General features: G+C 41.6%; 2 protein-coding genes across 3 annotated transcripts in view; one reads left to right on the forward strand and one right to left on the reverse strand.

The window, feature by feature from the left end:
• Positions 1-1639, forward strand: part of NIM1K (NIM1 serine/threonine protein kinase) — a 69696-nt gene extending 68057 nt beyond the window's left edge. The window contains exon 5 of the mRNA XM_082651277.1: positions 881-1639. Within this exon, the coding sequence (XP_082507403.1) occupies positions 881-1630 (750 nt within the window). The 3' untranslated portion in view covers positions 1631-1639. The remainder of the gene's footprint in view (positions 1-880) is intronic.
• Positions 1640-8254: 6615 nt separating this feature from the next.
• HMGCS1 (3-hydroxy-3-methylglutaryl-CoA synthase 1) lies at positions 8255-26767 on the reverse strand. Of its 2 annotated transcripts, none has more exons than XM_082652048.1 (11): positions 26647-26767; positions 20929-20989; positions 16669-17126; positions 16218-16343; positions 15528-15692; positions 14208-14373; positions 13231-13401; positions 12299-12405; positions 11323-11448; positions 10937-11100; positions 8255-9968 (listed from the first exon to the last, which is right to left on the reverse strand). In XM_082652048.1, exons 3-11 carry the CDS (start codon positions 17114-17116, stop codon positions 9879-9881), a joined length of 1563 nt encoding a protein of 520 aa, XP_082508174.1. In that variant the 5' UTR covers positions 17117-17126; positions 20929-20989; positions 26647-26767; the 3' UTR covers positions 8255-9878. The 2 variants fall into 2 exon arrangements, with proteins under 2 accessions (XP_082508174.1, XP_082508173.1); XM_082652047.1 differs by having other exon boundaries at positions 26594-26710.
• Between the last annotated feature and the right edge of the window lie 737 nt (positions 26768-27504).

The following is a 27504-nucleotide window of genomic DNA, read 5'->3' on the forward strand; positions in this document are numbered from 1 at the left end:
GGTCTCCAAAAAGAGGAAGGGTGAATGATAGACATAGATTCCAATTTTATCAGGTTTGTTTGCTATGTGCCAGGACCATGCTGAATGCTATAGATACAGCATCACATGCAGTTCTCACAACAGCCTTATGAGGCGGTTCTCAGTGTCCCATTTTACAAAGAAGGAAGGCAACACTCACATACACACCTGGTATAGTTGAATCTAGAATTAACCAAGATGTCAGGCTCCAAAGCCTGGATTCTTGCCACAGGAGATCCAGCCGGAAAAGTGACATTAAACCATTTCCCAAGAGCCCTTGGCATTAAACTGGTCAAGGGTCTTCAAGGTTGTCTGGATCCAGAATTCAAGGGTAGGGATTGGATCTGCTGCCAGAACCTTGCCCAACATAGTATCCTCCCTTCTATTGAATCCTATAGCGATAAAGGAGCCCACCCAAAGGAGCAGGGCTGTGGACTTGGGAGAGGACTCCTCACCTTCTTGGGGTTGGCCCTACTCAAGAGATTGCTTGCTCAGCCAGAAAAACCCATACATGGTCTCAGGAAGGAAGGATTAAGGATTACTGTTTCACTGTGTTTCACAAGATCTGGGTCTTACTTCTGGCCCTAATTCCTGAGTCCACGTGTGGGGGACAGAATCCAACCCTCACCCCACAGAACAGAACCTTTGGTCTGCTTGGAGGGTGTGGGCTTTACCCTGGGCTAACGGTTATGACAGGGCAGCTCTCAAGATCTGAGGTCTGACATGACTTAAGTTGATCTCCGTTGAATTTCTGTTGTTACACCATTATCACCTCATTGTTTCAGAGCAACTGAGGCATCTTTAATGTTGGTATATTACTTTGAAAATGATGACTTTTCCCCCCTTTGTCTTCTTTCCACAGCATGAAAACCAGATTATTCACAGAGATCTGAAAGCAGAAAATGTGTTCTATACCAATAATACTTGTGTGAAGGTGGGGGACTTTGGGTTCAGCACAGTAAGTAAGAAAGGTGAAATGCTGAACACTTTCTGTGGGTCTCCTCCCTACGCGGCGCCCGAACTTTTTCGAGACGAGCACTATGTTGGCGTTTATGTGGATATCTGGGCCTTGGGGGTGCTTCTGTACTTCATGGTGACAGGCACCATGCCGTTTCGGGCAGAGACCGTGGCCAAACTGAAGAAGAGCATCCTGGAAGGAACGTACAGCGAGCCTCCGCACGTGTCAGAGCCCTGCCTCCGGCTCATCAGGGGAGTCCTCCAGCAGGTGCCCGCCGAGAGGTACGGAATCGACTCCATCATGAACAATGAGTGGATGCAAGGAGTGCCGTACCCCACCCCTCTGGAGCCTTTCCAACTGGATCCGAAACATTTGTCAGAAACCAGCACCCTCAAAGAAGAAGAAAATGAGGTCAAAAGCACTTTAGAACACTTGGGCATTACGGAAGAGCATATTCGAAATAACCAAGGGAGAGATGCCCGAAGCTCCATCACAGGCGTCTATCGAATCATTTTGCATAGAGTCCAAAAGAAAAAGGCTTTGGAAAGTGTCCCAATAATGATACTACCAGACCCTAAAGAGAGGGACCTAAAGAAGGGGTCCCGTGTCTACAGAGGCATAAGACACACATCCAAATTTTGTTCAATTTTATAAATTGCATTAGACTGCGGGTAATTAAGCAAGATCATTGTTGCTGCTTTCAGATTTTTTCACCAACTTGAGTGGAGACTTTTTTGTAATTTTTAAATAAATTTAAATTTAAGATATGCATTTCCCCTCCGCCCCCCCCCCCCCCAAAAAGAAAGTCTATTAGCTCAGATTCTGGCTTGGTTTGCAACCTCATCTTGTTTTCAAACTCTAGCATTCACTCAGTTAATCGAGAAATACTTACGCAGTGCCTACCATGTGCCAGGCGCTGTTTAAGGTGCTGCAAAATAAAAAATAGGCCAGGTCCTTCCTCTCCTGTGCAGGATAGTCTAGTCATTACTGCAGTTTGTCCTGAGGCTGTAACGGGACTCATACCTTCCTTCCTCCATCAACCATTGTAAATTTCCCTCACCTTTGGCCAGCATTCCGGCTGGTCTGGATTGGGTGGTATGACCCAGACCTTTATCATCAAAGGATCTGAACCCTTAGATGCCTTGCTCTTGTTGGCTCGTGGTTGCTGCAATTGCCTCTTCACCATTATTATGAGGCTCTAAAGTAACACTCTTGGGTTCAGACACACTCCTCTTTAGCTCCTTATGAAAGTCAGGGTCAGTAATTCCCACCACTATAATAGCTCCTTTCTTTGCCGGCTTGTCACCTGGCATGGGGATCCCAAAGTGACCATGTGGTAGCCATAGCTCTCAATTCACTGGACCCCTACTGGGTCTCCCGGTAGAAGCATCCCCCTGCCCCTAGGATCGAAAACCTCTAATCTAGCCAAGCCGAGACTGTAGGAAAAAGAAGTACAAATTCTTCAAGTGGGTCCCTGGTTGTGATGGTAAGAAAAGTCAATCATGCTTCTACCCAGTGGTTCCCAGACCTGTGTATTTTAACAGCAGGGGACACATATCTATGAGCCATTGTTAAATCATGTATACTGAATCCTGGGGGATAGCACCCCAGCCCTGCAGGGTGCTGCCCTATAACCGGTGCCTTAGCTGAGCCACTCCATCCATCTATGCTGGCTGCTTCTGGTGTTGAGGTATATGGTAAGAGGGGTACATCCCATGGTCATGTGCCCATTGCCCACACGGCTCTTACCAAAACTGTGGTCCTTGAGGCAATGTTATGTAATATATATGATAATGGACCAGCTATTTTCTAGGACCTAGCATGATTGTATTGGAGGATTCACTGAAGGCAGGAAAGGTGAACCCATATCCTGAGTAGATATCAAGTCCATAAGGATGAATCACTGCTGTTTGTCTGAATTTATGACTCTGTGGATCTGATAATGCCCAGCTCAGGAGGAGACAGCTCCCTTTGCTTGGTCCCTCAGTGACTCATAATCAGGTGCTCCGTCTCTCCTAGAGCCTAGAAACACACCAAGATCCTGAGTATTTCTCTCTGCTGCAGAAAGCATGGCCTCACTCCAGGACCCTGCAGGGCTGTGCTGTAAGCTTCTACAGCGGTTGCCAAAAAGACTCCACACCATATTCTTAAGCACCACGTAGACAGAGAGTAGCAATGCAGTTTGCACTGAAGCCTGAAACTGCTGTAGATTTTTTTTCTGTGGCATCCACTTGAAACCAGCAGTCCCGACAAATGGGTTAGAGGAATATGCCAAGTATATAATACATGTGCTTCCAAAACCCAGATAGGCCTACTAAACCTTGTGCCTCTATCTCAGCGCTAAGGGGTACAAGGTGCAACGTATGTGGGCATGCCTCAGGTCTTTGGTCCTCTAAACACTTCATCAGTGTGACCAGACCCCTGAATCTTCATGGGTCTGCCCACCAGCTCGCCTCTTTTCTTTCTTTTGGCTATACAAGTAACACTCTAGCAAACTGTCCCTCAGGACTCTGTGATCTCTTAGCCACTGTCACAAAGCCCTGCAAATCAAGGCACCCTGACTCCCGCTCCAGCCTTACCGTCCATTATATTATGTCCACCTCGCCTCTGACAATTAAGTAATGACACATGGCCTCTGCCACTCTGGAACCCCATTATCCCTGCATGCCCAGTTCCATGACTGGCATTTCCTACTGTCACCCCTTGCCTGCAGAGGGCAGGAGTCACTGATCTTGTTGGAGATGCTGGTGCCCCCTCCCCAGTGCAGTCTTTTTTTTTTTTTTAGATATAAATTTATTTATTTATTTTTGGCTGCATTGGGTCTTCATTGCTGCACGCGGGCTTCATCTAGTTGTGGCGAGCGGGGTCTACTCTTTGTTGTGGTGCACAGCCTTCTCATTGCGGTGGCTTCTCTTGTTGCGGAGCATGGGCTCTAGACGCACGGGCTTCAGTAGTTGTGGCACGTGGGTTCAGTAGTTGTGGCTCACGGGCTCTAGAGCACAGGCTCAGTAGCTGTGGTGCACGGGCTTTGTTGCTCCGCGGCATGTGGGATCTTCCCAGACCAGGGCTCGAACCCGTGTCCCATGCATTGGCAGGCGGATTCTTAACCACTGCGCCACCAGGGAAGCCCCACCAGTGCAGTCTTTATTACCTGTGTGAAGGCAGTGTCCTCCTGGGAACTTAGGTGGTTCTTCAGACTCACATAATGAATCCATTCTAACATTCACACCTCCTGGAATTTTCTGACCCTTTCCTTAATCCTGGCACAGCAGTTCCCCCATCTCCACCTCATTTGTATGTCAGACTCATGTCCAAACCTCAGTAGCTATCTCAGCAGTAATATTAGGACCAGCTTCAGGTGTCCTTCACTCCAAGTCACGGGTAAATGCTCCCATGATGATAAACTCTCCGTTATCCTGCCTTATAGCCTTTCCTCAACCTCCATCCCTGGCTCACTACCCTCAAGAGCCACTCACACACATTTCTCCCGGTTCCTGGCGGTAGCATATTAGGTTCTGCAATTACTTCAGTGTCTGAGTATTTCCTCCCTGACAGCAGTTGTAGTTCTCTGCTCAGGCTGTGCTGAGGCGTGACTGGTTCCTGGCTTGGAGAATAAGGGTGTTGGAAGCGCATCTTGAGGAGCTCAAGCATCCTCCTCCTCGGGCATCTGCCTCACCAGAGGCCTTGGCAGGCTCTTCAGGACAGGAAGTACGAGCTGCCCCTGCCAGCCCCACACTCGCGGAATCCTGGTGTTCAGCATTTGCAGGCTCCTCCACCCTGTTTATGCTGCCGTGTCCCACTCTCTTGCTGTTGAGGCCCTGACTTTAATAAAGGAGAATTGTCAAGACTGAATATTTTATCTCCTTTGCAGCTCAGCCAGCCTTACAATGAGATCCTGCGCCTGTTTTAGGTAGTTTTCTCTCTGCTGCAGGAGAGAAGCCTCTCCTTAACTGTCACTACAAAGGCCCTTGGGCTTTCGGTGTGCCTTGAGCTGATAGTTGGCTGACTTAAACCTGTCATGTTTTCCCCTCAGGCTTCCAAAACAGTTAACAAAAGCTAGCCAAATCCAGAGGCTTTATCTTTTTTTTTTGCGGTACGCGGGCCTCTCACTGTTGTGGCCTCTCCTGTTGCGGAGCACAGGCTCTGGACGCGCAGGCTCAGCGGCCATGGCTCACGGGCCCAGCCGCTCCGCAGCATGTGGGATCTTCCTGGACTGGGGCACGAACCCATGTCCCCTGCATCGGCAGGCGGACTCCCAACCACTGTGCCACCAGGGAAGCAGTGGTGCCACATGGTCCAGTATTTCTCCCGTTCAGGTGCCGCAGGTGCCGCATGGTCCAGTATCTCATCTCCCCAACCCCCCATACCTCTAGATGACAGCCTCGGTAGTAACTGTGCTGCTCCTGCAAGCCAGGGGTTGTCCGCACCCTCTTACCAACAGCACATTAGTGTTCTACTGATGTCTTAACAAATTACCACAAATGTAGTGCCTTAAAACAACACAAACTTATTATCTGACAGTTCTGGGAGACAGAAGTCCATCGTGGGTCTCAATGGGCCAAAATCAAAGTGTTATCAGGGCTGGGTTCCTCTCTGGAGACTCGGGGAGAACCCATTTCCTTGCTTGTACCTGCTTCTAGAGGTGGCCCAGATTCCTTGGCTCGTGGCCCCCTTCCTCCATCTTCAAAGCCAGCAATGGGCCATCTCTTTGCTCACCCTTGTATAGTGACATCTCCCTCTGACCACAGCTCAGAAAGGCTCTCTGCTTTTAAGGGCTCCTGTGATTAGGTTGGACCTATCCAATCTCCCCATCTCAAGGTCCTCAAGCTTAATCACATCTGTTTTTGCCATGTAACATAACATATTCACAGGTCCCAGAGGTGGGAATCATTCTGCCTACTACCAACAGCAATGGGGTTTTTGCCGTGACTGGTCAGTAAACCCGCTCCAACCACCTATCCTGAGGGTCTGCTTTATAGGGCTGTTCTGGGTACCAATCGTATTAGCCTGGATTCTCCAAAAGAACAGAGCCTGAGACAAGAGCTTGCACGTAAGTCATTTATTTAGGAAATGATCCCACGACGCAGGAGTGAAAAATAAGAGGCAAGCCCATATAAGGATGTGTTGCCAAACTGGCTGTAGGCAACTGGTAGTTGATTCAGCAGGATCGTCTGAGGCACCTTCTGAAATGCTTCTCAGAACTATCTGCCCAGGGGAATGAAAGGAGGAAGCATTTATCTACCAGCAAGTAAGGGTCCACTACTGTTAAGGGTGGCCCCATGGGAACTTAACTTCTTTGCACTTCTGGGCCATATTATGAGTTCCGAATGACTTCTATGAGCACCCCGCAACACAGAGACCGAAATGGGAGGCGTGTAGCAGGAATCCGGAGGGAGGTACTATCATATTCTCTGAAATCCTGGTCAAAGACTGCATGGAAGCAATTGCCACAAATGTGGCTAGAGTAGAAGGCAGGGCAAAGAAGGCCTCAAGTGGGCCCAAGGTTTCTGATCCATAGATCAAAGGCTCTAAGGCTGGAATAAACTTGGCATGTTTGAGGAACGGAGAAGGCAGGGTGGATGAAAACATAGTAGGCCTTGGTGGGTGTGGTACTGAGTTGAAGTAGGCAGGGGCCAGATCCCTCAGGACTTTGCAAGCTTGAATAAGGAATTTGATACATAGGGTGAGAAGTGCTTACTCCTAAGGTAGTCCAGGCAGCCTTTCGGGAGGAAGCAGATCTTGAGCTGAGACCCCAAAGATCAACAAGGTTTTGCTAAGATGGGTCGGAGGTGCTAGTTTAATAGCATGTAAAAAAACCTGGAGGCAAAGGGAAGCTTTTGCAAAATTAGATCAAAACTTCCATTATTTTTACTGTAGATGCCTGCACAGTGATGAAATAAGACCGAAAAAAAAGGTGAATTCCTTGTTTTTCACTTCTAAACATTTAAAATGAAAATGTATTTTTTATAATTATAAGCTAGAACCCCGATATATAAACTTCCTGAGGATTGGTATTCATAATCTTCATCTCCACAGTACCACGCTTGTAATAAATAGTTTGAGGAGGAAAAAAAAAAAAAAAAAATCACAGGTCAACTATTTCCCTCCACCACCAATTAGGAAAAAAATAGGAACCTATGATTTAATTAAGAGCAGTTGCTAGAAATTTTAAAGAAAGTGTTCACTTTTATGTCAAGATTACATAGCTGTAAATTGTTTAAAGATCCTGTTACATTCCTTGCTCTCTTCACTTCCACTTTCGTGTGCCACGACATTTCAAACAGCAGACAAGAGATAAAGTGTTTCAACTAAGCCACAGGAGGGTCAAAAGGAGCTGCTGCATCTGTCTGAGTTGTCAGCATTAATCTGAAACATACTCATCACTGTTCATGAAGTAAACAAAACCCAGAAGGTGAAAAAAAAAAAGTGCACAAATTCCAAAAAGGAGGAGGGGAAGGATAGAATTCTTAAGGCCATATTAATCAGGATCCTAGAATTTGTAGAATTAGAGAACATTGGCCTCATCTTCTAAATGACCCAGAGATATTGGAGACTGGCCCAGAAAACAAAAGAAATTATTACTAAATATTTAATCTAGACATGACAGCATTATAAAATAGCTGATCAGTACTAGAAAATAATCTGGTTTAATTCCCAATTCATACAGTCCTAAGAGTTCACAGGGATTGAGATTATCTAGTCCAATATTACTGCCAGTGCAGAAATTCTCTTTGTAAAACCTCTGGGAGCACCAGCAACCTGAGACCCTCAGGCTGGAGGCTCTAGATGGCAGCTCTATACTGGCTGTAAAATGTGCTTTTAGTGTTTAATTGCCAACCCTTAATCTTACCTTGCTTTTAGGAAAACACAATAACTCTCTTCATAAATATTTATAGTGAAATTCACACATGCTTAGCACCCAATTTGGGAGTTAATTTCTTTGTCTGAAGTATAAGAATGATAAACCATCAGTATAAATTCCTCCATACTAGACAAATAGCTCCTTGAAGGCAAGACCATATATCTTGTAAATCTTTATTTCTGATGGAAGCAGAGTACCTTGCTTATATCAGGTCTGCACATTTTTTGAATAATGAATTAATGAGTTAGTGAATTAATGGACTGAAATGAAATGAATGACTGTATTTTAAAATAACATATTAGCTGATTTCTTGCCTAAACTGTTAGTTCAGGAGGGAAAAAAGAATACTCAAATATCTGAAGTATTTCTCTAAAACTTTATTCAAAGTTACTCACCTCACTGTTAATAAGGTGTACAGTTTATGCTCTGTGCCAGTATTAGTAGACCTGCCCATTGCCGGCAATGGACTTTGAGAAAACCCATTTCCTGACACCCCAAAAGTTAAATTACTCTTTTCAAAACATACCAAACTCCCAATACTTGCAGAAGTATTACATGCACCATTTTCCCACCAGTCTTTAAATCTGAACTTAAGTTATTAATCTACATCCGTGGATGTTAAAATGAAGTCATTTTAACAAATTATGACTGTACAAATCAAAACACCGCTAGTTAATATTAGACAAAGAGTATTTTACAAACACTACATTACATATTACCTTGCAATCTGAAACTTACATTTTATATTTGTGTAACTTTATTTTAGATAACTGAAACGTCACAGAATTCAATGGCAAATTTTAAAAAATTTAGTTCTGTACATTAGTTCCAACTATCTCTATTTTACAATCTATAAGGCTCATGTCATAGTTCAGCACCAAAAAGATCTACAAAACTGTCTAACCAGTCTTCTTATTTATTCCATATGATGGTTTTTGTTGGTTTTTTCTTTTTTTTTTTAAGGTGAAAGTCTGAAAAAATGCTTTATATATCCTACTTCCAGACCTTGAGAAGTGGGATACTTTTTGGCTGGTCATACTATGTAAAAACTTCGGTTGTACCTCTTAATTTTCATTGAACAGATACAAAAACCAAAAAGGATACTTACAACATGAGTTTCGGTTGTCAGTCTTTAAGTTGAATTTATAACACTGAAGCATCAGAAATAACCTAATAATAATGCCCTGCCCCTATCCTTCCTTTTTGTTTTAAATTTTTAAAAGGCAGACATAAAAATGTTTTATTTATTCTTCAAAATAAGGTGCAAAGAAGGATTGCAACCACCAACTTCCTCATACACAACTCCAATAACATCTCAATGTTGTTCCGCAAAATACACCTTGAACTGAGTCAGGAGCAGACCTAGAGTTACATCCATGTTTTCTATACCAGACGTCTGCTCAATGCCAGCATCTCTCTGTTCACAGAGGTCATTACAGTAACGCATCACTGCTGGCCTGGATTTAAAGCAACGGTTTTTAGAACTAGTGTAACTGTCCCAACTCTTCTCCTTCTTTAGGATTCATAAATTCTAGAAAAAGAGTATGTCTGTCTTGCCATTTTTAAACAGGGTTTGTGCACATCTCATTAAGACCACATTCCCTAAACCAGAAACTTTTTTCAAAAACCACAGGAACTTTCAGTAATCTTGTTTGTTCAAAGTATAAAATTCTTACGTGTTTAAAAAAATTAAAATTGGAGACTAGTACCGTTGCTTTCTTCGCCAGAAGTGCACAATTCATCACACTACATTTAAAAACTAAGCTTCATGCATACAAATGGCCAGAGGGGTATGAAGTTTTACAGAGCCCTTAACATCATTCGAGTACATTAAGCATTGGCTAAACCACAACAGGAAGCATGTTAGGAAACTGAGCAAAGAGACTTTCCCAAGAACACGATAATTTTCCAGGCTCCATGTCAGTCACATAAAAATTGAAGCAACATGTAATCCTTTAAAATTGTCCCCAGACAACCCATTCCCCCAACCGTTCCCATACATACCCCCCGCCCCGAAGTCCTCCACCTCACAGAAGTATCTTAATGCTCCCCGTTACTGATGACAGCTGCTTCAGGTTCTGCTGCTGTTGCAGGGAGTCTTGGCACTTTCTTAGCAGGGCTTGGAATATGCTAAAATCAAAAGAAAAAAGTTGTTGCCTCTTAGTGTTTTTTTTAAGGAAGAGTCAAGTTGCTAATTAAAGTTCTAGTAGGAAAACTGATAGAGGGCAACTTTGGAGAGGCTTATGCTCAATATATATTCTATATAACTTTTCACGGAGGGAGCTAAATATCTCTTCTTTACTTTATGGTGAATTTATTATACAATTATCCGTGTAGCAAGGGAGAGGAAGGACACAGAGATCCACCATACCCAGTATTTCACTTGTCACATCTTGTGTTTGCAACTCAAACACTTGTGGCTTGACTTGCTACCTCAAGGAGCAAGACTATGCATTTAGCAAATTTGTGATGAGTGGATAAGATTAATAACTTCAGAGTTTTCAAAGTCCTCAGTCTGAAGGCTGGCTCTGATCCTGGTTAAGTCATTTAACTTTTTTCAGCCTCATCTCTAAAATGGGCACAGTATCATTTAGGTCAAGGGGGTTCTTTTAAGGATTAAATTTAAAAATTAAATTAAATTAATTAGAAAATGAAAAAAGTGGCTAGCACGTAATAGGAATTCAAATCATAGCTATTTCTGTTCCTTCTTGACAACTGGAGACAGATTAGACAGTAGGCTGAGAGAAGGGATGTGAGGGGCTCAACATCCTGCCCCTACTTCATCTCTCACCAAGACACACACCACAGGTGAGCCTTCTCTCTAGATCAGTTTTCGTTTAAATTCTGGTATTGTTAACAAAACCTCGTATTTAGTGTGCACTTAAAAATGCTAATAATTTAACTGCAAAGCACTTTATACAACTGGAAAATGGCGTAGCTAGAATCCAATACCAGAGCCCTGGCTCTGAATCACGCTGCTTTATTGACATTCCTTTAAGTTGCTAAATCTCAGTTAGATCCCCTAAGCCCTAAGATCTGGGGATAGAAATTCCTTACCCTGTCAAAGCCCAGAACCAAACACAATGAGCTTTCTTTACCTCAGTTGCTGTGCTTGAATGCACAAGCCCTACGCCTTCATCCAAAGTGTCATCATTTGGAGAGGGGCGCCGAGCGTAAGTTCTTCTGTGCTTCTCATCTACTCGAACTAGGTACCATGTTCCTTCAAAGAGTGAGTCTATTGAACTCTGGGGAATATAGCTGACTAAAGGAAAGGCGGAGAATGTGAAAAATTAGTTATGACATACAGCTCATCTGGTAATAAAACTAAAGATAAAATTTGCTATTTCCCCATAATTTTCACCAACATCAGGTATGTACCGAATCCCACCTAGATATCTGGACTAATCTGATACATCACATGTTGAATGCTATTAGAGCCCTCCAATAGGCTTCTGGGTATGTATTAACAATTTAATATTTTTACCCAAGTGATGAGTGTCCTCTCGGAGCTTCATGTTTTCAGCAAAGACATCTGGTGCCACGCAAGTTCTTGAGTCAAGCCTTGATTTAAGATCACACAAGCTTGCTATTATTTTATCAAGAGCAGACCCTAAAACAGCAAATAATTCCAACATTAAAAGACTAAAAATAGCATGCCACAAAGCCTGAACAAAATGTTGCCAAATGAAAAAAACAACTTTGCATTTCTGCAGAACTACTGGCTATTGTTTAGTTAAAAGATAAGCTGTTATTTATTTGGCACAGCTTCCGCTGACCTCTCACTAAATGTTTGTTCCGTATCAGCCAGTAGACAAGCTAGGAAATAGGTGGGATTTGAAACTATAAATAACTTGTCTACAGTCAACCTACAGTACAGTTTTAGAGTAATGCCAAGTCTTCCATCAGTTTTTCTCCATATTTTTGCTCCTCCCTGCTCAGGGAAGGCACAAAAGTATCCTTAAATACAGCTAAGACCATACCCTTATAAACATTAGACAACTCAGTAAACCAACCAAGAAATGACCTGGTATTATTCACTCATATGATCAGACTCAGTCATTGGTGTGAAGACTCAAAAGCCACCTGCCTTAAATAGGTATGCTTCCCTTTCTCTACCTACGTCCCCTGGCTACATATCCTTTAAAAATGAGATAAAAGAGAAAATAAAGTTACTTGCCAAAGAAGGAAAAGTCACACTATGCCATTAGAAAAAAAAAGTTTCAGCTGATTATACATTTTTTTCTGACTTGGAAGGAAGGAAAGATATTCTGACTCAGACATAATCCTGCCCTTTACCCAGTTAAGGCAGATTTTCGGAGAGTATGTTGAAAGAAGTAATGAAGATTAAAATGTCATAATGATCTACAGGACAGATTCAAGCACTCACTTGAGAAGCCTGCTAAGTCAACCTTACCACAGTAGGTTCTCAAGACATTCTTGTTGAAAGACTCAGCATTTACCTGGTGTGGCATCTTGTGTAACTTTGAGGGAGTACAGAGTGGCAGCTAAACCAGAACCATAAGAGAACACACCAATCCTCTTTCCTGCCAGCTGCTGAGGTGAGTACCTGTGTAGGAGGGAAAAAAAACATTAAAAAGCTTAATTGATCCAACTACAATGGGTGGAAAACCACGAGTTGGAATAAAATTCATCCTAGGCCTAGGGATCTAACCTAAAGCTTTACTATTACAGTAAGCAGACTGAAAACAAGAATTCTCATCTCTCTGGGAATGATGGGGTTTTTGAAAGTTATCATGTCCTAATGTAAGTTATTTGCCAACTGGGGTTCAACTGTAGGTCAAGAATAATAAAACCAGGACTTCCCTGGTGGTGCAGTGATTAAGAATTCACCTGCCAATGCAGGGGACACGGGTTCAAGCCCTGGTCTGGGAAGATCCCACATGCTGCAGAGCAACTAAGCTCATGCGCCACAACTACTGAGACTGTGCTCTAGAGCCCGCGAGCCACAACTACTGAGCCCACGTGCCACAACTACTAAAGCCCACGCTCTGCAATAAGAGAAGCCACCGCAATGAGAAGCCTGCGCACTGCAACAAAAAGTAGCCCCCACTCACCGCAACTAGAGAAAGCCTGCATGCAGCAACAAAAACCCAACACAGCCAAAAAATAATAAATAAATAAATTTATTTAAAAAAAAAAGAATAATAAGGCCATGAGAACAATAGTCAGGAAAGCAAGTATGAAATTAAATACTCTGGAATAATTGTACCCTCATCCCATATGTCCTTCAAGTCAATAGACAATAGGCTAGAGAGCCTGGAAATAAAATACCATTCTGCGACCTGCCACCAACATGCCTGACACCAGATCTGGTCTTAGAAATCTAACATCTCCGAACGAGGGGAGTGAATCAGCGGAAATTTATACTTACTGTGCGAGAACGGAAGCCAGGGAGCCATACACTGAGGATGTGTACATATTTCCATTTTGATTTGACACAAGCAAAGATGCCTTTGTTTTCTGATTGAAGAGTTCTGAACTAGCCTTCATAAATGCCTTTTCCACATCTCTATCAAAGTAGGTATCTTCTAACTTAACATCCCTGAAAGATTTAGAAAAAAGAAAATCTTACGTTATTCAAAGACTGTATTTTTATTATATTACTTATTGGACCTAACTATAAGTGTGTATGATTCTGATTTCCCATTTATTAAAAACTAAGTAGCAGTATGCTAATTGCTAGGTAAGATATAACAGTTGTACATATATGGTCCTTTTTCTGAAAGGTTTTTAATCAAATTAAAACAACATAATTTGAATGGGTTAATAACCCACTAAAGCTGTCATCACCAAACAGAATATACTACTATTTCAAGTCCATAATAATGTCCATTTAGTTAGAAAAGTCACATTATAGGAGCCAAGTCTTAAAAAGTTGAATAGAATTTTATCAGAAGGAGAAGAGACACAGGAAAGGAGAAACAGAATGAGTCTAACAGGAATAGCATACTAGGAGGCCGTAGAGGTGGGGAAAACGTGGAAGGAGCATGAAAGCAGACGTCAGCAGTGGCTATGTGCAGGATGGATACGGGCACAGGGGCTCGGGAGAGGCAGGGAGAAGAGTTAAGAGGCTGCTCTATAAATACAGACACTTGTGGGGCTATATTATTATGGTGACAATGGCAACAGATCTAAAAAGAGGAAATCAGAAAATCTGAGTAGAAATGACTAAAGAATTCATGTAGGTAAGCGACCACCTCTCTGGGACTCAGCTTCTTCAGTGATTACATAAATAGGTTAGACAAGATGACTTCTTTTGACTAAAATTTTCATGTCTGTACAAATATTGGTTTCACAGATATAAAAAATACTCTCACATAGAAGGGAAAAAATCATAATTCCTCTTACCCAAAGGCTTCCAGGCCACTGTAGATACTATTTTTATCTCTGTTCTGGTCATGAAGGAAGTCATTCAGCAACATCCGAGCTACAGATTTCTGAACCAGTTTGCAATAGGGTGAGTGGAAGATCATGAAACCAAAATCATTCAAGGTGAAATCTCTATCATTTCCCTCTGAAAGAGAAATCCAAAGAAATTATGAAATTCATTTAAGCCACTAACTTTTGAAGTTTGATTTTAGAACAGGGCTGGGATGTTTTTATATCTTTAAGCAGCAACCAAAAATACACTGTATAATGAAACATCTCTATAGTTTAAAATGTTTATCAAAAAGACATCTAGAAATAGAACAATATACACTACTGTATTACTGGTTTTCAAACTGAACTATCACAACCCATTAGTGGGTTGTGTAATCAATTTAGTGGGTCAGGGCCAGTATATATTTTTTTAACCTTAATAATTAAGAGGTTTTTGTTTGTTTGTTTGTTTGTGCTTTGTTTTTAATGAAACAGACTAGAGTAGAAAATAGCAAACTGTATAACCCGCAGCATGGGCAGGAAATTTCATGACACTTTAGTTTCCATTTAACTGCACATACAATGTAAAGGATACGTTTTACTGTGGGTCCTAGTAAAAAGTTAGAAAATCATTGTATTGTTAAATACTGGCAAACAGTATGATATTTTACATACTTCAAGAATGCTTCTTATGCAAAGCCACTATGTTACCTAATATCTGTTATTGAATATTATTTTTACCCCAAAGTTGGACTATGGAAAAAGCATACTTTATATGATATGGTGTGTTTTAATAGCATTAATTCGAATACTGTCCTTCTCGGTACCTCAAGAACTTTCTCAGGGTTAAAGATGGAGATTGATGATGACACGAGAAAAGCAAGTATGAATTCACAGCTCAAGTGCAAAAAGACTATGTGGGCAGGGGGATCACTTTGGTATAATTTATTTTCATTAGAGTTTTCTTCAGATCACAGTTGCAAACTAAAACCTTGTGAGAATACCTCTCTCAGAATATGTACAAAATTCAAGTTACTTTCTTTTACCCTGCTTTTGATTTTCTTACTGGGGGTAAGTCATCCTAAGTATTTGTATAGAAATACACTACATTTGGAAAGTTTACCTGTTCTCTTACATTACACATTCCCAGAAACTATGGGAAAACTATGCTATTTGGTGGGTGAGAAAGAAATGGTTTAAGGAGACACTAATGAAGGATGCCCAAGAAGTAGTTTCTCACTAAAGACAGTCGGCACATTATACTGCCTTCAACAGATAACAAAACCGAGGAAAATAGATAAAGCCCACCTTTCTGCCACTGGGCATAGATCTTCTTGCGGTAGACAGAATAGCAGCGGTCTAATGCACTGAGGTAGCACTGAATGGACAGTTTTCCATCTACTATAGGATATTCAGAAAGCATATCAGGCTTGTAAAAGTCATAGGCATGTTGCATATGTGTCCCACGAAGTCCTATTAGAACAAAAAAGAAAGAGGTCCATGTATCTCTGCTTTCTGATGTATGTTAGTAAGCATATTGCATCATCTGGGAACTTCCCTTTAATCTAGTCAACTCACTACTCACAGAAGAGAAGTCACAAGGTGAAACCAATATGTAATTCAAATGAAGCATAACAATATCCACGGACAGGCCTAAGACTCTTTGGATATACAACATTTTATGCAAGTTTCATATACCTAACCAGGAGATCATAACTGCTCTACTGAACTGAAAACAAATTATTGTATGACTATGGCTAAGTTATGTCTCCCAGTTATTACTTAAACCCAACTTAAACCCATTTTACTCCTCTGTAAAGTGGGGATGACATCACTTACCTCATACAATTGCTATGAAGACTAAATATGATAATACACATAAAGCACTTAGCAGGTAGTGCCTGCATTTAATGATCACCAAGTACTAGCTTCTATTTTTATTTTCAAATTTCTCAGCATATTGTACAAATTAAAAAAAATGCTTTCCCAGACACTCACCTCGTTCAAAAATTAAAGGAGCATTAGGCCCAATTAGCATAGCAACGGCTCCAACTCCACCTGTAGGTCGAGCATTTCCTGTGGCATATACAGCAATATCCCCTGCAACTACCATGGCATACCGTCCTGAAAAATATTTTGTATTATATACAAGAATGTGATCAACACTCTAAATATCATACATATAAACTGAATCTGTTATATTTTCCCAGAATATCCTTTCCCCATCTTTGGTAAAGAAAAAAAAAATTCTGACTAAATTTTGATAGATAATTTTGTCCTACATGATAAAGATAACCAATTCATAATTCAGATAAGCTGAAAGTCATAGCTATCTTTCTGAACATGTTCAAACAAGCATAACTGGTAAGTGTGCATACGGCATTAATTAAAGGTCATTTGGGCGTTTTCACCTTCAAGGAGAGTTTCTTTGGAATAATATGTAACATACCATCCCAAGAGCTGGACTCAATCCAGTTAACAGCATTGAAGACAGCAGCTGTGCCTCCATAGCACGCATTAGTTGTGTCTATTCCTTCTATATCCGTATTCCCAGACTCTTCAAAGAGCTGCATCAAATTCGTCTTCACTGACTTTGATTTGTCGATGATTGTCTCTGTTCCAACTTCTAGCCGCCCAATGCAATCATAAGAAAGGCTATTTCTCTCCATAAGATTCTGGACCACAGTCATGCAAAGAGAGTTGATATCTTCTCTATCTGTGCAGAAGCCCATCTTGGCCTGGCCCAGGCCAATAGTATACTTTCCAGCATCTACACCATCATATTTTTCCAACTCTGCTTGATCAACATATTGAGAAGGAAAATAGATCTCAAGGGCAACAATCCCCACATCTTTTGGCCAGCAGGCTTCTGTGTTCAAAGGAAGTGACCCAGGCATGGTGAAAGAACTTTAGAAAGAAAAACAGAAAAAACATTGTTGTAGATTATAGGTTGCAGACTGTCAAGTTCAAACTTAAGAAATCAACATTGAGACTTTCATTATCACCTAAAATATTAATTTCTAAGTTTAGTTTACTTAGGGGGTCAATTTTAATATGTGAAAGTAGTAATTATAGTATGACTGGAGTTATTATTAACTCCATTATTATTTAAAATTATCATCTTTTAGGGACTTCCCTGGTGGCCCAGTGGTTAAGACTCCACGCTTCCACTGCAGGGGGCACAGGTTCAATTCCTGGTTGGGGAACTAAGATCCTGCATGCCCCAGGGCAAGGCCAAACAAAACAAAAAAATTATCATCTTTTAGAAAGGCTTGCACTTTATTCAGAGCTGGATATATTTTGATTTAAAATATGATTATTAGAGGTAAAGAAAACTCAAATAAGATTCTTCTATGTTGTAAAGAACTGTAAGATAAAATACAATGACAATTTAGTAATAAGGCCCACAAATCAGAAGTCAAGTATCTGATCTATTCCTGGCCCCTCAAAAAGTTTAAAAAAAGTCATTCATTCATTTATCATAGGTATATTGATTATTCATAGCTATTGACTTTATGGGACTTTAAAACTGTTAGAACAAACAATATTGCAGTCTTTATTGATCTAAACAATACCAGTAAGTAGAAAAGCCACACTGTCAAGTCTACCATAGCAATCTACTCAAGGCCCCTGCTATTATAATCCCAGCTTTCCAAAGAAGCCCCACCCAGAACCCAAATGATTAAAATTTAAAGCAAAGACAAGTTTCTGGACCCATAACAGTCAAAAGTCAATATTCTATACTTTCTACAGCTGGTGTATAGGCAATAAATGATCATAAAATCACAAGGTTATCACTTAGCTTCTAAATCAGGCAAAAAAACCCCAAAACAGATTCAAATTTGAAAACTGATAATCCACACATTATTTGTGTGGCATCTTAGATAACACCTCTTAAAACAACCCCTTCTGTTTGAAAAAGGGCCTTAAAAAGTTGGACTGTTGCCACACTGTAAACTAGTGTCTAGATTTATTTACCAACAGTAAAAAGAAAATGTGCTAGCCACTCAAGAGTGTTGCTATGGCCTATGGGTAAGTCACATAACCTATCAGAGCCTCAATTTCTTTAGAGGTTGTATCAATCAGAAAAAGAGAAATTATTCTAGATATTTCTAACAGAGGAGGATTTAATACAGGGAAATGGTTACCAACTTGTTGGCTGGGCTAGAGGAGCAAAGGGGAGGAAGGTGGTTACTATTCAGACCCCATGAGCTCACATTCCTACTGAGGCTGCCAGAGCTCCTGGTCCCAGCACCTCTGCTGCTGAGTTAGAGCCAAAGCCCCACACTCTTGCTGCTGCTGCCACTGACAAAAGGCAAATCCTGTATCTATGTCATTTGTCCTCTGCCACTCTGCCAACTCAGGTGTAGCATTAGGGATAATGAAATTACAGACTATTGCCATAGTGCGTTGCTAATTATTGAAATCTTGAGAAAGTATCTAAAGCAGAGAAGCTGTCCTTAAATCATGAGATCTATCCTTAGCCCATAGGTTATCAAGGTATGAGTATAGTAAAACCTGAAAAATAAGCACCTGGAAATATAATCACAAGATCTAAGTCAAAGGTCTTAAGAAAATCTTCCTTCTAAATACAAGAAATTTTCATGAAAATTTTGTCTCAATTATTCACACATATCCTGGGTTGCAATTGTGGATTCCTTACTGAGGGTCATAGTCAGAAAAGTTTGAGAGTCACCATTTTACACAGTCACTGGTGCTCTGTGGAGAATGGATCTGAGTTAGGAAGCTGATACAGAAGCCCAATGAGATGTAGGTCATTAACTACATCAATTACTACATGAAGAGTAAAGGAACAGCTTCAAAAAAATATGGAAGCAGAAAACTGGCAGAAATTGTGACTGACTAGATAGTAGGAAAAGGATGAAGTACTGAGGATGACTTCAGATTTCTAGCCTCCACTGTTTTATTTCTTGACAGAATCACTCACTGTCAGATACACAAGTGAACAGAGAAGCACCTCTCCAGTTTGTCCTATCTTTCCCCTGTTCCATGCAAACCCATCAATTTTATGATAATCTAAACTCTGCTACACTGAAGTTGAAATGAAGACATAAAGGGACTATCTAATATGTCATAAGGCAGATTCTAAGTTTATAGTAAAATAGGTTAAAGTCCTCTGCATAGTCCACAGAAAAAAACTCAACTAGTGTTAAAAACAAAAACACAGTCCACATACTTATAGAAGAACCCCTCCTATATGCTACCCTTTAAGTCACCAAAGCAGAGGCAGTAGGATTAACTACCTTCCCAGCCTTTCCCACAAGGTTAACCTTTAGATTCTTTTCAACTCTTCAAACCGCTCTAAACATGCTGAGGACAGTATAATTTTCCCTGCCTGGCCCAACAGCTTGCAGTGCTGTTGGAAATAAAATGGACAAATATATATATAATCTTCTGAAGATATAAACCAGTTTATGAAAAGCCAGAAAGAAGGCTTTAATTCCAGAATTACTCCATATTTACCATAATCTAACTAGCTCTGATTAGTCACTGCTATATGGTACTTACTAAGTAAGGTGTAACTCTATTTTTAAGCCTCCTAGAGTTAAATAAGTGACTTGTTTCATTTGAGGGGAAAAAAAGGTAGCTAAACTAAAATAGCCCATACCCATCAGAGCGACTCATGAAAGCGAATCATGCCTCTGATCTTGATGTGGAAAAAATTTTTACATTGTCTGAACTCAGTCAATATTGCTCGTTCTCTGAGGATTTTTGACAGCCAAGGTGTTTTCATTACATTCCTGGTAAAACACCATCTAATTTGAAATATTTACCTTTTGGTTGAAATTGAGGGAGAGTGAGAAAAGTAGAAAAAAAGAGAGAAATTAATACAGGGAGTAACTGCCTTCATGGCATTTTGAACAACAAAAAGATTGGTATAGTTTAGGGTCTATAATCTTTTTTTTTTTTTTTTTATAGGGTCTATAATCTTTACTTTTAACTATCCTGTTGTGTGCTCTTATGTTGTGCTCTCAAATGCTCTCTGAAGTAGGCCAGAAAAATTAGAAAAAGAGAAAAAAAAGAAAAAAAGGCCAGCTAAAGACCTGGTATGTTCACATTATAGCATTAACTTTAGTCAAAGAATGGGATATTCTGGTTAATTCACTATTCTAAATATCACAAAAATTTTCTAAATAGAATACAGTTTAAACATCTGACAGTTTAAAAAATTACCTGCATGTATTCTTAATCTTTTGAAAAAAGCAGACTCATAAGAGGAGCTCCATGGTAATAGAAGAAAGCAATAGCTGCAAATATTTAGATTATTGGTTCAAACACATATGTAACCACTGTCCAATCTTACATAAACATTCAATCTACAGCCCTGATGGATATCTTTCGAGGCTGTAATTCAGAAAGCACTATTGGCACACATGCTTACCTGTGATTGTTTCTGACTAAGCAGTTTATACGGTTACATTTTATTATCTAGATTTTTTTCTCTTATGAGTGAACACTTATTTTTAAGATTAGTTTCTAGATTTTAAACATTAGTCTCACAAACACAAAATCAGTCTCCTGAAGCATTATGGCATTAACTAATGTTTAAAGACAAGGTGTAATCCTAGCATGGGTTTTAAGAATGTGCGGTGTACACAAATGGTTATTTGTCTCAGGATAAAAATTAAATTTCCCCCTTCCATTAGAAAGGTGCACTTTCCGTTAGCAGCATGACAGGATGCCATACCTGTGCGAGGGATAAAGAACGGCAGTCTCCAGGTCTGTCACTCTGTTTCCTCCTTCAGGCACTAGGAATTTCAAATAAGAACCTCTTTTAAAGTCATAAATCACCACACAAATTCAAATAATGACTCCAATTCAAAGTGAGTTCAAAGAAACATTTCCTTGTCCAATTACATTATGTAGAACAGAGTTTGACTTTGCTTAGAAAAAATGGTACTTAAGGCTTATAAAACATTTTTCTCCTTATCTTATTAGCTCTTACAGTGGTAGGTTCGATCCTGGTAATGAACTGACGTGAGTAGTTCTATCACTGATTCAGGCTTTAAACCAAATATGATGCTGGGAGAGTTGTAGTCTTCTTTACTAAATTAGGGTTTTCAAGAATTGGGGGAAAGGAATATAAATGAGTTGTACTAGGCTAATACATTTCTGGAGTAAAGAGGCTTACATATTCAAGAGCTTGCTCTGCACTTGGGAGTTTGTGACTTGAACAATTTGTGCCTCTCTGAGCTTCAATTTCCTCATCTGTAAAATGGAGCTAATACCTGCCCTCCCAGTTCATTGTGAAGGATGGTTGAGAAGATAAAATATGGGAATAATATAAAGCATTTACTATTATCCTAGCTCTCAGTATTTTTCAAACAAAATATGTATCTTTCTAGCAAGACCTAATTATCTTCATTTATTTAATCTTACGCTCCTAGTTTTCAACATGGTCACTTTCACCTGCCCCAACCTTTTAGAAAGTGATTTTCCCCTTAGTGCTTGGTTAAAAAGGTAGTTATTTGATATCAAGACCAAGGAGCATTAAGCTTTATCATCATTTAAATTCTGTGGAAACAAAATGATGTGGAAACAAAATGCTTTGGACCATTTTCCTCAGTCCACCTGTTTTGAAGGGTTGCTACTTGAGACAACAGTTCCTGTTTAACGCAAACAATTAATTACCTTTGCTCTCTATTTAATTGTTGGTGAATATAGCATCCGCCCTTGCCTGATTAACTGGAGACTACCCTCAGCTGCTGTTTAGTAAAGCTTTACTTCTTTTACACGATTAGATCATTTAAGAGCTTAGAGACTTAGTTCCTTTCCCTTCATTAAGTTCACCACCCCCATCCCATAAATCGATACTGAGGTTTGTGGGAAAAGACTTCTATATTCCAAAAAACCTCTGATTCCAGGATGATATATACATTTTGAGAAAATAACTTTTTGTTCCTTATTCTCTCAAATTATCCCTTTGTAATCTGCAAATTAAGCATTCCATGGGGACTAGTTCTCACTGGTGGAGGGGGGGCGGGGACATGATTCCTTCTTAAGTGTTGAGACTATTTAAATAACTTAATATTTCTTCTTGAAACCACATTTGCATATGCATTTGACACTATTTTCATCAAGGACATTTCTCTTGAACTGCCAATATTCCCTCTTTCAATTTTGATTATTTAAACTGGGGAGGGAGGTTAGGTGGGAAGGCAGAGAGAGCAGGAGGGAGAAGGGAGAAAGAGAACTCCAGCGCACAAAAGCAAGCAAAGAAAGACAGAAGAAAGAAGATTCACAGAGGACTGCCATGCTACTTAAGCTCTCAGGAGAAAGAGAGGCCTGGAGTCCAGGAAAGGAAATGGAGCAATCAATGCCACTTTGGGGAAGAGTCAATCAGAAAGGGATTAGGCTTTCCATTCTCTTCTGCAATTGCTAGGAGCGTTCTCTATCCTGACTAAAACAGCAGTGCCGAAGTCGCAAGCAGGTCATCAGCTTATTTCTAACAGAAGGTCTTTTCAGAGCAAGTGATAGAGGGAAGCAGCGTGGCTCAGACAGCAGTTTATGAATCACAAGCGGCTGGGCAGGTTATCACAAAGCATGTTTGGAGGAGACTCCTGAGCTGAAATACAGGCGTTTCGAGTTTGGCAAAGATTAAAACTGAAGAATGATAAGACTGCCTAGGGCCAATCAACTTTCTCCTGGGGTTTGTTCAGTGTTCTGAATTCCTCCTTCTGGCTCCCTCGTTAGCCTTGATTCAAACAAATGGTCGGAGAAGTTCACCCAGTACACATTTTGGTACACGATAAACCACAAGCAGTTACCTGCTGATCTTTTTCACTATTACAGGAGAGAAATCCAGGAATCCTTTTTAACTGAGAATGACCCTTTCCTCCTTAGGAGCAAGCAAGCAAAACGACTGTTAGGAAAGCCTTGCCCACACCTGTACAACTCCGGTCTAGTTCCCTAAGTAAAAATCACAGACACCCTGCCTCCCCCCAGAGGGACTGGTCTGCTTATCAGAGATTCTACTCATATTTCAAGGTCCTGTTTTAAGCTCCCTCTTCCAGGAAGGTTTCCTAGAGCTTTCTAATCACGGCCCTGCACTCCTACAGCAGGTATGTCATTCACACCTACACTGAAGCCTTCATATTCTACTCTCAATGGAAAACTAGTTATTGGCAGTCTTCTTAAGAATACTGGGTACTTAGACTCCTATTGGGAGAAGGGCTATATTTTGATTCTTTTGAAATCCCTTTTAGACTTTGGAGTAAAGGGCACACAGAATTGCTATTTTTTTTTTCTTTTCCCATATCTCTTCCCGCTTGCGTCTCCCTCCCTCCCCCCCTCCCTATCCCACCCCTCCAGGCAGTCACAAAGCACCGAGCTGATCTCCCTGTGCTATGCAGCTGCTTCCCACTAGCTATCTACCTTACGTTTGGTAGTGTATATATGTCCATGCCTCTCTCTCGCTTTGTCACAGCTTACCCTTCCCCCTCCCCATATCCTCAAGTCCATTCTCTAGTAGGTCTGTGTCTTTATTCCTGTTTTACCCCTAGGTTCTTCATGACATTTTTTTTCCCTTAAATTCCATATATATGTGTTAGCATACGGTGTTTGTCTCTTTCTGACTTACTTCACTCTGTATGACAGACTCTAGGTCTATCCACCTCATTACAAATAGCTCAATGTCGTTTCTTTTTATGGCTGAGTAATATTCCATTGTATATATGTGCCACATCTTCTTTATCCATTCATTCGATGATGGACACTTAGGTTGCTTCCATCTCCTGGCTATTGTAAATAGAGCTGCAATGAACATTGTGGTACTGACTCTTTTTGAATTTTGGTTTTCTCAGGGTATATGCCCAGTAGTGGGATTGCTGGGTCATATGGTAGTTCTATTTGTAGTTTTTTAAGGAACCTCCTTACTGTTCTCCACAGTGGCTGTATCAATTTACATTCCCACCAACAGTAGAATTGCTATTTTTTGAGGGGCTGAATTTGGAGTTATAATTAGAGGAAAAATCTTTTAGATTCAAGTACGCAATAGCAGCGGCCCTCATTACTGAGCTCTTCACTATCACTTTCAACATGAGCTGCAGCACCAAACAGTGTCCAGAAGTTTAAGAAAATTGGCTTTCTACTGCTGCTGTTCAAAGCAAATGGTAGGTTTCAATTATTCCTTGAAAAATGTAAGGAGTTCAAATGGAATCAGAAGAGAACATTTGTCGGTCTTACAATCATTCCCAAATGCACACACCCCCAACCACGAACCCTGCAAAGATGAAGCCTGTGAGCTTTGGAAGATTAGCTTCTCCTCTACTGCTCTCACTACACTCAGTTAACAGCAAGTGGACATCACCACAAGCTAAGCTTTTAGGGTTGACTAAATTATTAGGAATTGAGTCCTACCACCCTCCCATTAGATTGGGTAACATGTTTTTAATCTAACATTTTTTTATCTCTATGTCTTGAGAAACAAAAATATCACACCCTTCTATGATATTTGGGTTTTTTTAATAACCCAGCATAAAATTATGACTCTATATTCCTTTCCAAATGAAACTAAATAGAGATTCTGATATATAGCCCATCAAGCTCCTCCATCCACAACCCCAGTGCATCTCCCTGCATTCAGTTCCACTGACTTACCACTGTTTTAAATAATGCTAGGGTACCCATGAAACACACATTACACCAATATCAGGGTTTTGCATTTCCTGTGAGAAAAGCTATCTAAAATCTCAATCAAAAAAAAATCTCAAAATCAATCCCACAGTTACGAGAAACAAGATGTAAAAGCACCCTGAAGGAATATTTAAGAAAAAAACAAAATGAAAAACAAGGCCCAGGATTAGTCTAACAGATGACGTGGCCTTCTATGGCCCTAAACATAATACCATTTAGCTCTCCCCGTCGGAAACACCTTCTGAGAACTACGGTTACTGACTAAACTAGAATTGAACTGAACTAAACTCGAACTGATTTACGGGCAAACTTACAAACTTAGGAGAGAGACCTACAAAGTTTAGACACACAGAAAAGAAAGTCTTTCTCCTTTCCCATAAGATATGCTATCCCTGCCCTCCGTATCCACAGAAAAATAACTGAAATTTTAAACATAAAGAACACAAACTGCTTAGATGTCTCAAGCTGCAAAGAACCATTTGGCAAAGATACAGGTTAAGGACTTTCAATTAGTCTTCTAACAAATCTGTGCAATAAAAGTCCAAACTCCACCTCAGAAGGAAAAATCTGCTAACTATACAGGCACTTCCATTTGTCTCAATCTTGTCATTTACCTTGCCATTGTTTTTCATGATTCATCCCTGAAACAGAGCAAATGTTACTCAGCAGCAGCCAGAACACATCATCCACTGCAGCAGTTTGGCAAGAGCATCAGCAGGAGGGCAGAGTTGCAGCAGAGGTGAGCAAAGAAGCCTGTGATGCGCTAAACCAAGGCCACGGGGCGAGCATGACCAGCCGGGCCAGCCTCACTCTACCTGTTGTCCAAATCTCTCTCTCCTCCAGGGTGGGTCAGAGTAATTCTTTCTCTACCACTGGTCAGGGCAGGACACAAGTTTTTCAAAGACTCCATATACCAAGCTTTGAAATGTCCTTGGTTCAACCCAAACCTATTGTGGGTGAAGACCCTGTGCTTGCCTGCCCATTACATCATCATAGCAAGTCTGGTTGGTCCTGAGGCTACTGGCAGGAGGGAGATACGAAATTTCAAAACACCGAGGAAACCTATATATATATCTTAATGGGCATTAAAAATATGGAGGCGGGAAAGTAGGAAGCAGGAATCTGTGATACCTGAAACAAGCACAGACCGAAGCAGTCAAGAATTCAAAGTACTCAACCAGGTTAAACCACGGTTGTGATGCTTTCTCGCACCTGAGCTAGGGACGAAGAGTAATGCTGCCCACTTCCCTTTCTCCCAGCAACTCTCTAATCTGTGGCAGGAGGACACACCCCCTGCCAACCTACAAGCCTCCATCTAAGCGTGATCTTCCCCATCCTTCGGCGTCCACCCCTAAGCCAAGGCTCCGGGAACACCTTGACAGTCCAACTCCTTTCTCGTCCCCCTCATGTGGGCCCCCCATCCCCTCAAGGCGGTCACAGCCACTCCCCTGGCACCTCCAGCTCCTATGTCATCAGAAGCCTAGCCCTCAATGCCCTCTCTCCTTCTCCCCTCTGCGACTCGCCTGCCCACATCAGTGGCCCCGGCCCCTCCTAGGACCCACCGCGGTCGGCCCCAGGTCCCTGACAGGGGACGCCCTGCACGGCCCCCGCTCACGGTGCCCCATCCTCCCGGGCTAGGTCCACGCCTCAGCCCAGACCCTGGCGGAACCGGAGCTCCTTCAGGCCTAGTCAAGGACACGGATCCGCTGGGCCCTCACCCTGCTCGCAGGGCCTCAGCAGCCCAGGTTTCTTCCTCCACTCGGACACTCACCGAAATGTGAGCGGGCAGTGGCCGTGGAAAAGGAACGACCAACGAAGATGCAATCCGCGGCGCCTCCCCTCCCCACCAGCTTTATAGCCGCCGACCCACCAGACTCCGGCACGGCCCGGAGTCGGTGGGAGGCGGGACCATGGACCTAGCAGCCAATCGTGACCGGCAGAGTAGGCCGGTAGCGCCCGCCTCCCTGTCCGGTTTCAACCAATCCGAAGGAAACTAGAGGCGGGCACTCGCTGGGGTGTTCCCTCGTGGCTGGAAGGGCGGGGGAAGGGGCGGGGTCAAAGCCGGAGGGCCGAGGAAATGGGGTGAGAGAGTGACGTGTGGTGGCCCGAGAGCCGGCCTACCAATGACAGAGCAGCGAGAGACGGCGAGAGCCAACGGGAGCGGAGTGAGAGGTTCTCCGGCCAATTGGAACCCAGTGAGAGGAGATGTGAGCCAATGAGGCCTCCACGTCCCACCGCTGGGGAGAGATGGTCAAGTGTGGAAGGCAATTTGGTCCCTGCTGGAGAGTCTGTCAGGTTGCCTAGCAACCAGAGCTAGGCTTCACCTGTAAAATTTCTGAAATACTTGATTTGAATTCAATCTTAACGTTTTCTAGTTTCCCAGAGCATCCAAGTGTGCCTGCATGACAAATTGGAGCAGAATACGTCACCAAGAATTTGTAATTTTGTAAATATTCTAAATACCAGATTTGCAGATACTCAGTATTGTCACCTTTATACAAACTAACTAAACCTAAAACAGGATGGTTTGGGATTAGACACCAATGAGGAGGGTAAAGGGCCTTGCCTAAGCAGGGAGTTGGTCCTGATTCTAGGATTTTTGCTAGCCCATATATTCTGAAGGAAGGGG

This window comes from Grampus griseus (assembly GCF_964374135.1).
Source record: "Grampus griseus genome assembly, chromosome: 3".
In the NCBI taxonomy this organism is placed as follows: Eukaryota; Metazoa; Chordata; class Mammalia; order Artiodactyla; family Delphinidae; genus Grampus; species Grampus griseus.